Here is an 11,987-nt window from a genome sequence, read left to right on the forward strand (position 1 = left end):
AAACCTGCTACCCAATTTGCCCAACTGCCATATCTTCATCCTAAAGTGTCCTAGTTTGTTTTATTTCTTAATGATGCGATCAGGGCAGTGTTATTATTTTTGCAAGTGGAATCTATAGAAATTGCATTTGGACTACTGACTAGCTACATTTTGACAGGGTTGAGTGTATAGCTGGTCTGTTTACAGATTGGGCATTGGATCCAGCATGTGTACAACATTGTAATAACAGCACCCACGCATCAGTTTAGCAATGTCATTACAATACCGTAAATAAGCCTTAAAAGTTTGCACACATTTAAAATGAAGGAAACCAAATATTGTATGAAGTTCCTTATTAAATAATAATGAAGGATTTAGATATTTATAATGGATTTCTGAGCAAGGCAATGTGTCTTTAGAAATGTTTTTGTTTTGAAGGTAAGAACACTGGATATTGAATAATGCATGATGTCAACAGTATAGGCATTATGGATTTGTATGATATGCTACAATAAACCTTATGGTGTATTCACTAACTTGACAGATGTATGGTACTACTGTATACATGTGGGTGTTGTGCAACATTGGGACTGGAAGTAGAGTGGGTACAACACAGGACTTTATTGTACAAAAAGACAATTGCAAACAAAGGATCTAATCATACTGCTTCTCACCACATTCTTAGTCGAAACATCAATAAGAGCCTTGTCAGTCAAGTGTTTAGGCTGCTGTTTATCTGAGTTGAAATAAAGTGGAAGACTCATCAGCGATGACTGTTGCCTCTATGGAAAGGCTGGTACTGGCAACCGTTTGTATGCGTGGTCCTCTCAGCCATCACTTGTTGCGCTTCAAGTAATCTTTCACCCAACCAAGACCTTCATTTGTAGAGCCTGAAATAAGTATCAACACAATGCCATTACCATGAAGATTAAACTGGTTCTTACCTCATTTCAATCTATAATGTAACAGTGAATTGAACTATAGTCCCAGGGCAACTTAGGCTGTATTTAAACAGCCAGCCCCTTTTTTTCACTAATTGGTATTTTGACCACAGGTCAGCTCTGGAAAGGATCTGATGTGATTGGATAAAGTATCAGAATTGGGCTGCCTGTGTAAACGCAACCTAAAGGTAGTTCAGAGTCCCAAATGTTATCATATTCCCTACATTGTGCACTACTTTTGACTAGGGCCCTGGTCAAGTATAGTGAGCCATTTGGGATGGATCCCACCTAGTGGTTTGTATTCACAGCCGATGTATCCCTGGTAACCCATCTCCTCCAGTAGACTGAAGAGATATGGGAAGTTAATTTCTCCTGCACTGTCTGGCTCATTCCTGCTGGGCACCTGGGCTATCTGGATGTGACCTGTAAAAGAGAATAAATTGATATTTCATCACCATTAAAGTAATAACATTTTCTACAACTATCATAGGTCAATCATGTGGACATGGATGCTTGGACACCATCTGATGTGCCCAATTTGCTGCTGATGGTATAGACTAATATGTTTGTTTCCTGTTTAACTTGCTATCTGCACTAGTATCACAAACAACACCACTTACCAATGAGAGGGAAATATTTGTGTATGTTCTGTGTCAAGTTGCTGTCCATTATCTGCCAGTGGAAGACATCCTGCAGCACACAGAGGGACACAAGATGGCTTCTGTCAGTAAGATTTAAGCAGTAGAATTTACAGGGATTTGAAGAACCTCTCCATATTACAAACTGCCTTAAAGCTGAGGGAATTCTCAGGTTACTGAATACAAACTAGGATAGGTTCTCCCAAGAGACAGACTTTTTGCAACAGGCAAGTCACTTCCTAGAACAAAATACTGTATGTCTAGTGGGACACAAACAAACAAGATGTTTTGTTGTTCTGTCTTCTGGCTGTATGTTTGTCTGGCTCAGCCACTGCCTAAAAGTTTGACTCAATAATTGCTCGGTGTGTATCTAAACCATTAGTTCCAAACAGAGAGAGAAAGATCTGTTTAGCCATCATGCCAACTCCTTGTTACACCAAACAATGAGCAATGATGTTAAGAACACAAAGAGATCTTGGACCACTGGCCAGGCTAGGATCTGATGGCAGTAGACTAGGTAATAAAATATTACTTAGCTCTATTAATGGCATTGTTCATCATCAAGATAAACTGACGAATGTACTACTTACCATCTGCAGTTTAATATTTGGGTGGCCAACTTTCTGCAGGATAGCAGCCGCTAGGGTGAAAGATTATTCAAATAGGTTAAACAGTATAAGTAATACAATTCCACTTGTGCAGTGAATGTTGACATTGGTTCACAAATACCCATTTAAATACTTACTAATAATTTATTATTTAAATACTGTAAGTCTTCATTTTGATTGCTTGTCTTTATAGGGCTACGCCTAAAGCCTGGGAATGATGCTATGTTTGAATAAGTTTTGATTCCCAGGCTACTTTGCCATGGAAAAGCATCACTAGCCGTTACCCTGATGTGGACTGTCCAGGAAATATCTGGGATCTGTTATCCGTGTGTTGATTGGCTCAATCAGGCCAGTGATGCCCTCCTGAGAGAAAAAAGCACAACACAAAACGGGACTCCTTATGACAAACACTATGGGCCAGACACATATTAAACTAAGTCCTGGACTAAAAAGCCACTTTAATGGAGATTCACATTTGAGAGGACATCGGCAGCATGTTTTAGGTTTTGTACAAAGGTGTCCTCCATTTCCACGGCAATGGTAGCTCGGTCCGCCCCCACAGGTACCCTCCCAGCCATCAAGTGGATGCTGAGGAAACATTTAATTTATGAAAGGTTATAAATACCAACACACTTCACTTTATGGCAGGATCCCCTAATAGTTGGCCCACTTAACAAAAATATAAATCGCAACATGCAAAAATGTCAATATATGAACTAACTCAGTAAAGGAAAACAGTAAATTGAAATAAATGTATTTGGCCCTATGGATTTCACATGACTGGGCAGGGACGCAGCCATGGGTGGGCCTGGGAAGGCATAGGCCCACCCACTTGGGAGCCAGGCCCAGTCAATCAAAATATAATTTTCCCCACAAAAGGGCTTTATTACAGACAAAAATACTCCTTAGGTCCATTAGCTGTCCTGGTGGCTGGTTTCAGACGGTTCCACAGGTGAAGATGTGGAGGTCCTGGGCTGGCGTGGTTACACATGGTCTATGGTTGTGAGGCCGGTTGGACAAAATTGCATATTTTAGAGTGTCCTTTTATTGTCCCCCAGCACAAGGTGCACCTGTGTAGTGATCATTCAGTTTAATCATCTTTTTGATATGCCACACCTGTCAGGTGGATGGATTATCTTGTCAAAAGGAGAAATGCTCACTAACAGGGATGTAAACAAATTTATGCACCAAATTTGAGAGAAAAAAACTTTTTGGGAATATGGAACATTTCTGGGATCTTTTTGGCAGATCATGAAACATGGGATCAACACTTTACATGTTGCATAAAGATATATAGTGCATTTGGAAAGTATTCAGACCCCTTGACTTTTCTACATTCTGTTATGTTACAGCCTTATTCTAAAGTGGATTAAATCGTCCCCCCCGCTCAATCTACACACAATACCCCATAATGACAAAGCAAAACCAGGTTTAGACTATTTTTGCAAATGTATTAAATAAAAACTGAAATATCACATTTAAATAAGTATTCAGACCCTTTACTCAATACTTTGTTAAAGCACCTTTGGCAGCGATTACAGACTCGAGTCTTCTTGTGTATGACGCTACATGCTTGGCACACCTGTATTTGGGGATTTCTCCCATTCTTCTCTGCAGATCCTCAAGCTGTGACAGGTTGGAAGGGGAGCGTCGCTACACAACTATTTTCAGGTTTCTACAGAGATATTTGATCGGGTTCAAGTCCGGGCTTTGTCTGGGCCACTCAAGGACATTCAGAGACTTGTCACAAAGCCACTCCTGTGTTGTCTAGTTGCCTACCCATTTTGTGGTGTACAGTATCTTAAGTCACATGGTGTATAGCAGGGCTATTCAACATACACTGAGTATACCAAACATTAGGAACACCTTCCTAATATAGAGTTGTACTCCCACCCCCTTTGGCCCTCAGAACAGCCTCAATTTGTCAGGCATGGACTCTACAAGGTGTTGAAAGCGTTCCACAGGGATGCTGGACCATGTTGACTACAAGGCCTCCCACAGTTGTGTCAAGTTGGCTGTATATCCTTTGTGTACTGGACCATTCATGATACACAAGGGAAACTGTTGAGCGTGAAAAACCCAGCAGCGTTGCAGTTCTTGACACAAACCGGTGCGCCTGGCACGTCCTCCCATACCCCGTTCAAAGGCACAAATCTTGTCTTTCCCATTCATCCTCTGAATGGCACACATACACAATCCATGTCTCAATTGTCTCAAGGCTTAAAAATCCTTCTTTAACCTGTCTCCTCCCCTTCATCTACCTGATTGAAGTGGATTTAACAAGTGACATCAATAAGGGATCATAGCTTTCACCTGGATTCACCTGGTCAGTCTATGTCATGGAAAGAGCAGATGTTCCTAATGCTTTGTATAATCAGCGTATATTTTTACGGGGGCCAGATTTGAAAAAGGCTATTTATTTACAGTGGGGCCAGACGTTTTCTACATGGGATTACTCTTCCTAAAACCGGTATAAAAAACAATGCAAACAATTAAAATCTTATAAAGCACTTTTATTACAATTAAATGTATGATATCAGTTGGCCAGCATCATACAGTGCATTCAAAGTATTCAGACCCCTTACTTTGTCATGTTACAGCCTTATTCTAAAATAGATTAAACATTTTTTTTAAGTCCTCATCAATCTACACACAATAACAAAGCGAAAACAGGGTTGTAGAAATAAAAAATAAAAACAGACATACCTTATTTACATGAGAATTCAGAACCTTTCCTATTTCTATTGATAATCCTTGATGTTTCTACAACTTGGAGTCCACCTGTGGTAAATTCAATTGATTGAACATGATTTATTAAAGGTGCACACCCATCTATATAAAGGTCTCACAGTTGACAGTGCATTTCAGAGCAAAAACCAAGCCATGAGGTCGAAGGAATTGTCCGTAGAGCTCCGAGACAGGATTGTGTCGAGGTACATATCTGGTGAAGGTTACCAAAACATTTCTGCAGCATTGAAGGTCCCCAAGAACACAATGGCCTCCACCATTCTTAAATGGAAGAAGTTTGGAACCACTAAGACTCTTCCTAGAGCTGTCCGCCAGGCCAAACTGAGCAGTCGGGGGAGAAGGGCCTTGGTCAGGGAGGTGACCAAAAACCCGATGGTCACTGACAGAGCTCCAGAATTCCTCTGTGGAGATGGGAGAACGTTCCAGAAGGACAACCATCTTTGCAGCACTCCACCAATCAGGTCTTTATGGTAGAGTGGCCAGACGGAAGCCACTCCTCAGTAAAAGGCACATGACAGCGCGCTTGGAGTTTGCCTAAAGGCACCTAAAGGACTCAGACCATGAGAAACAAGATTCTCTGGTCTGATGAGAAACAAGATTGAACTCTTTGGCCAGAATGCCAAGCGTCATGTCTGGAGGAAACCTGGCACCATCACTACGGTGAAGCATGGTGTTGGCAGCATCATGCTGTGGGGATGTTTTTCAGTGGCAGGGACTGGGAGACTAGTCAGGATCGAGGGAAAGGTGAACGGAGCAAAGTACAGAAAGATCCTTGATGAAAACCTGCTCCAGAGCACTCAGGACCTCAGACTGGGGCGAAGTTTCAACTTCCAAACAGGACAAAGACCCTAAGCACACAGCCAAGACAACGCAGGAGTGGCTTCGGGACAAGTCTCTGAATGTCCTTGAGTGGCCCAGCCAGAGCCCGGACTTGAACATCTCTGGAGAGACCTGAAGATACCTGTGCAGCTACACTCCCCATCAAGCTGACGGAGCTTAAGAGAATATGCAGAGAAGAATGGAAGAAACTCCACAAATACAGGTGCGCCAAGTATGTAGTGCCATACCCAAGAAGACTCGAAGCTGTAATCGCTGCCAAAGATGCTTCAACAAAGTACTGGGTAAAGGGTCTGAATACTTATTTAAATGTGATATCAGTTTATTTTTATACATTTGCTAACATTTCTAAAAACTGTTTTTGTCATGGAATAGATTGAGGAAAAAAATTACATTTAATCCATTATAGAATAAGGCTGTAACGTAACAAAATTTGGAAAAAGTCAAGGGGTTTGAATACTTTCCGAATACACTGTATTATGTTCTATTTGTTTATCATTTAATTCTTTTTTCAGTCTTTTTTTTTTTTTTTTACACAAACATTTTATGCATGGCATATCTGTTGACTAGCTTTTCCAGAGAAGTCCCTCTATCCACGCATCAATAGACAACGGGTCCCTATAACAAACTGCACCACCTCCGTGGGGACTTAAACTGAAACGTCAAGAAGATTTGATGAGTTTATCTAAAAACTCAGACATCACGGGAGTGATCTGTACTGATGATGACTGAATATAGTTGTGCGGTGTAGGGAAATGTCAATACTTTCTGGGTAAGTCTCTAAGAGCTTTCCACACCTGTATTCTGCACCATTTGCCCATTATTCTTTTAAAAATACTTCAAACTCTGTCAAATTGGTTGTTGATCATTGCTAGACAACCATTTTTCACGTCTTGCCATAGATTTTCAAGCAGATTTAAGTCAAAACTAACTCAGCCACTCAGGAACATTCAGTCTTCTTGGTAAGCAACTCGTGTAGATTTGGCCTTGTGTTTTAGGTTATTTTAGCAGTTGTGGCTGCTTTGCGTGATGTATTGTTGTCTCTACCTTCTTGCCTTTTGTGCTGTTGTCTGTGCCAAATAATGTTTGAACCATGTTTTCTGCTGCTACCATGTTGTGCTGCTACCATGTTGTGCTACTGCCATGTTGTGCTACTGCCATGTGTTGCTGCCATTCTATGTTCTTGTCTTAGGTCTCTCTTTATATAGTGTTGTCTCTTGTCGTGGTGTATTTTGTCTTATATTTTTTATCCCAGCCCCCGTCCCCTTAGGAGGCCTTTTGCCTTATGGTAGGCGGTCATTGTAAATATGAATGTTCTTAACTGACTTGCCTAGTTAAATAAAGGTTAACCTCTATTGTCCTGCTAAATGTGAATTAATCTCCCAGTGTCTGGTGAAAAGCATACAGAACCTGGTTTTCCTCTAGGATTTTGCCAGTGCTTACCTCCATTCCGTAAAATGTTTATCCTGAAAAACATCCCAGTCCTTAACAATTAAACATACCCCATAACATGATGCAGCCACCACTATGCTTGAAAATAGGGAGAGTGGTACTCAGTAATGTGTTGTATTGGATTTGCCCCAAACATAACACTTTGTATTCAAGACAAAAAGTGCAAACAGGATGCATGTTTAGGAATATTTAACTCTGTACAGGCTTCCTTTTCATTCTGTCAATTAGGTTATTATTGTGGAGTAACTACAATGATGATCCATCCTCAGTTTTCTACTATCACAGCCATTAAACTCAAACTATTTTAAAGTCACCATTGGCATCATGGTGAAATCCTTGCTTTCCTCTCCGGCAACTGAGTTAGGAAAGATGCCTATATCTTTGCAGTGAGTGGGTGTATTGACACACCATCCAAAGTGTAATTAATAACTTGCTCAAAGGGATATTAAATGTCTGCTTTTTTGTTACCCATCCACCAGTAGGTGCTCTTCTTTGCGAGGCATTGGAAAACCTCCCTGGTCTTTGTGATTGAATCTGTGTTTGAAATTCACTGCTCGAATGAGGGACCTTACAATGATCTGTATGTGTGGGGTAAAAAGATGAGGCAGTCATTCAAAAATCATGTGTAACACTATTATTGCAGACAGAGTGAGTCCATTAAACTTATTCTGTGACTTGTTAAGCACATGTTTACTCCTGAACTTATTTAGGCTTGCCATAACAAAGAGGTTGAATACTTACATTTCACCTTTTCATTTTTAATTCATTTGTAAACATGTCTAAAAACATAATTCCACTGACATTATGGGGTATTGTGTGTAGGCCAGTGACAAAAATGCTAATTGAATCCATTTTAATCCATCAAAATGTGGAAAAAGGGGTGTGAGTACTTTCTGAAGGCACTGTACCGGTTGGCTTTCCGGTGGCAGAAATCGCAGAGAAAAGCAACCATCTCCACCCTAAGCTCACATACTGGCTGCCCTCGAGAGCATTATTACCCTTGCTTAGCCACCGAACATCATTATGCAAAAGTAGATCATGATGCTCAGTAGACTACGAAGCAAGCGATGTTGCAGGCTAGATGTTGATCAGATAAAGTTTATGATAGCCATAACTGAGTCCATGGTGTTTTAAATTATCGTGGAGTTTAGAGCAAAGCACACTCTGTATCAGGTAGTGTAGTGATCTCATCTGCAGTGAATGCGCAGATAGCCGGGCAAACAGACCCTGTACCCCTGTTAGCAGCTCTGATTGGCTATAACTGGTCTGTTGGGTGACATTGATTAACAGCACTTAATGGGCTGGACTACAGGAAAATAGATTCTCCCATTGGAGAATATTGAACGAGTGCTCCCTTTGGCACTAAACAACATCACATTTCTGTATTTTTTTGCTGCTAAAAATGTTTTTCTTCAGAATTGATCAAAGAGCCATTCTACAATTGATAAACTGGCTGGATCTGGCCCACAGGGCGCCAGTTGAATAGCCCTGGTGTACAGTGAAGCTGTTTCAGTCACCTGATGCATAGTGTAGTGGGCTTCAGATGAGCTGTGCTCTCAATCAATATGTGTGTGTCACTCTCACCTCCTGCAGTCCAGAGCCTTGGCGTACTGCATGGCCAGGTCCAGACCCTTTCTGAAGTCCTCCTCTCTGCCAGGAACAGCACCCAGACCAAGATCACCTGCCTTAGCATCTCCTACAAAACAGTTGTCAAGTCAATGTTCAGAATAAATAGTGGCACATTCTTGTGGATCAGTAGGAGGCATATGTTTACATATAGGTAACGTTAGGTTGAGTTTCCTTCCAAATGTAAAAAAATGTATTTCTTTTGTGTCATGTATATAACTAGTACAGTAGCCTGGGCTGCTGTCAACACTAACATGATAATAGCTAGCTGGCTGCACCAGTAACCCTTCTGTCTTACCAAGGGGTGTGTTGATCAGCACCACATCAACCCCAGTAGCATTCTTGACTCTCTGGAGCTCCTGTAAGTCAGAGTCATACAGCCATGCCGCCTCCACAGCCTGAAACCCAGCCGATGCAGCAGCATAGATTCTCTGGGTAAACTCTGGCAGATCCGTAAATAACCACGAAAGATTCGCGCAGAATTTTAATGGGGGCATGTTTCTTGTGGGGTGGGCAAGCTAACGTTAGTCTGCTTGCTAATGTTCAATGGGACAAACGCTCTAAGTAGCTAGCTAGAATAGCAGGATTAGAACTCAAGGTCCATTGTCTCAGCTGTCACCTGATGTTGTTTGTTTCTCATGTGATGTCAAATATTGATATAACCGAGCTGCCAGACTGGAGTGCTAGCTAGCTAGTAAAGTTCATTCTTTGCACTGCGACTCATATGTTGCACATGCGCACAACGAAACAAATTGTTTGACAACCCGACGCGCGTGCACTTCCGTGGCAAATTATCAAATCAGTTTTCCAGGAAATTGTGCTACTTTGAGAACTGTGTCGCTATTTAGACTGTCGTTATGGTGATACCTATTTCCAACCCTTTTTCCATAAAACATATTAATGCATTAGCACTGTTGCACATCAAGCTATAACGGTGACAAAGCACAGGAAAACGACTTTAGGCGCTCTAGAACGCATTAGATAAATTCGGTCAGAGGTAGGTGGTTTAAACTGCATTCCATTGTCTACGTTGCTTATGGAAAACAACACCAAGGGAAGTGTTTTACTCATGCTCAGTTCTTAGGTCTCGAGCGCTGCGGAAGTGGACATTTGAAATGAAAGTTATGGAACTCCCTCATGTCCTTCTGTTATGGGGAAAAGACCACAGTGAAACTGACATTAAATGTTGAGAATGATACATTTTCGTCTGTTGGCCATCAATTAGCCTATTGATTTATATGCCTTTTATATGTTGAAATGGCGATATCACTGGAGTCATTGCAAATCAATTTGTGCCACTTCTGTAGCCCACCTGGAGCTGGCAAACGGATTTAATAAATAGCCTATAACGTCAGTTTATTGTTATTATGCAATTATTAATGGCCATATTTAGTTAATGAAATTGGAAGTTATTGTGATCATGGTCACAGTTCTTTTGCTATTTTTTATTTATTTCACCTTTATTTAACCAGGTAGGCAAGTTGAGAACAAGTTCTCATTTACAATTGCGACCTGGCCAAGATAAAGCAAAGCAGTTCGACACATACAACAACACAGAGTTACACATGGAGTAAAACAAACATACAGTCAGTAATACAGTAGAAAAATAAGTCTATATACAATGTGAGCAAATTAAGTGAGATAAGGGAGGTAAAGGCAAAAAAGGCCATGGTGGCAAAGTAAATACAATATAGCAAGTAAAACACTGGAATGGTAGATTTGTAGTGGAAGAAAGTGCAAAGTAGAAATAGAAATAATAGGGTGCAAAGGAGCTAAATAAATAAATACAGTAGGGGAAGAGGTAGTTGTTTGGGCTACATTATAGATGGGCTATGTACAGGTGCAGTGATCTGTGAGCTGCTCTGACAGCTGGTGTTTAAAGCTAGTGAGGGAGATAAGTGTTTCCAGTTTCAGAGATTTTTGTAGTTCGTTCCAGTCATTGGCAGCAGAGACCTGGAAGGAGAGAAGGCCAAAGGAGGTATTGGCTTTGGGGGGGACCAGAGAGATATACCTGCTGGAGCGCGTGCTACAGGTGGGTGATGCTATGGTGACCAGTGAGCTGAGATAAGGGGGGACTTTACCTAGCAGGGTCTTGTAGATGACCTGGAGCCAGTGGGTTTGGCGACGAGTATGAAGCGAGGGCCAACCAATGAGAGCGTACAGGTCGCAGTGGTGGGTAGTATATGGGGATTTGGTGACAAAACGGATGGCACTGTGATAGACTGCATCCAGTTTGAGTAGGGTATTGGAGGCTATTTTGTAAATGACATCGCCGAAGTCGAGGATCAGTTTGGTCAGTTTTACGAGGGTATGTTTGGCAGCATGAGTGAAGGATGCTTTGTTGCGAAATGGGAAGCCAATTCTAGATTTAAATTTGGATTGGAGATGTTTGATGTGAGTCTGGAAAGAGAGCTTACAGTCTAACCAGACACCTAGGTATTTGTAGTTGTCCACATATTCTAAGTCAGAACCGTCCAGAGTAGTGATACTGGATGGGCGGGCAGGTGCGGGTAGTGATCGGTTGAAGAGCATGCATTTAGTTTTACTTGTATTTAAGAGCAGTTGGAGGCCACGGAAGGAGAGTTGTATGGCATTGAAGCTCGTCTGGAGGGTTGTTAACACAGTGTCCAAAGAAGAGCCAGAAGTATACAGAATGGTGCCGTCTGTGTAGAGGTGGATCAGAGACTCACCAGCAGCAAGAGCGACATCATTGATGTATACAGAGAAAAGAGCTGGCCCAAGAATTTAACCCTGTGTCACCCCCATAGAGACTACCAGAGGCCCGAACAACAGGCCATCGGATTTGGCACATTGAACTCTATCAGAGAAGTAGTTGGTGAACCAGGCGAGGAAATCATTTGAGAAACCAAGGCTATTGAGTCTGCCGATGAGGATGTGGTGATTGACAGAGTCGAAAGCCTTGGCCAGGTCAATGAATACGGCAGCGCAGTATTGTTTCTAATCGATGGCGGTTACGATATAGCGGAGAAGGTGCGGTAGGATTCGAAATGGTCGGTAATCTGTTTGTTGACTTGGCTTTTGAAGACCTTAGAAAGGCAGGGTAGGATAGATATAGGTCTGTAGCAGTTTGGGTCAAGAGTGTCCCCTCCTTTGAAGAGGGAGGTGACAGCAGCTGCTTTCCAATCTTTTGGAATCTC

The 11,987-nt window shown here is 41.7% G+C and overlaps 1 protein-coding gene across 3 annotated transcripts; it reads right to left on the reverse strand.

The window, feature by feature from the left end:
- Window positions 1–580: 580 nt before the first annotated feature.
- On the reverse strand, window positions 581–10,073 carry hyi (hydroxypyruvate isomerase). 3 transcript variants are annotated; one of them, NM_001141025.1, is made up of 9 exons: window positions 9,128–9,544; window positions 8,833–8,899; window positions 8,788–8,802; window positions 2,640–2,754; window positions 2,451–2,529; window positions 2,149–2,198; window positions 1,541–1,610; window positions 1,209–1,343; window positions 585–869 (listed from the first exon to the last, which is right to left on the reverse strand). In NM_001141025.1, exons 1-9 carry the CDS (start codon window positions 9,324–9,326, stop codon window positions 814–816), a joined length of 786 nt encoding a protein of 261 aa, NP_001134497.1. In that variant the 5' UTR covers window positions 9,327–9,544; the 3' UTR covers window positions 585–813. The 3 variants fall into 3 exon arrangements, with proteins under 3 accessions (XP_013978323.1, XP_045543121.1, NP_001134497.1); XM_014122848.2 differs by having other exon boundaries at window positions 581–869; window positions 8,788–8,899; window positions 9,128–10,073; XM_045687165.1 differs by having other exon boundaries at window positions 581–869; window positions 1,145–1,343; window positions 8,788–8,899; window positions 9,128–10,073.
- Between the last annotated feature and the right edge of the window lie 1,914 nt (window positions 10,074–11,987).

The sequence above is a fragment of the Salmo salar genome, chromosome ssa10 (assembly GCF_905237065.1).
Source record: "Salmo salar chromosome ssa10, Ssal_v3.1, whole genome shotgun sequence".
Lineage (NCBI taxonomy): Eukaryota > Metazoa > Chordata > Actinopteri > Salmoniformes > Salmonidae > Salmo > Salmo salar.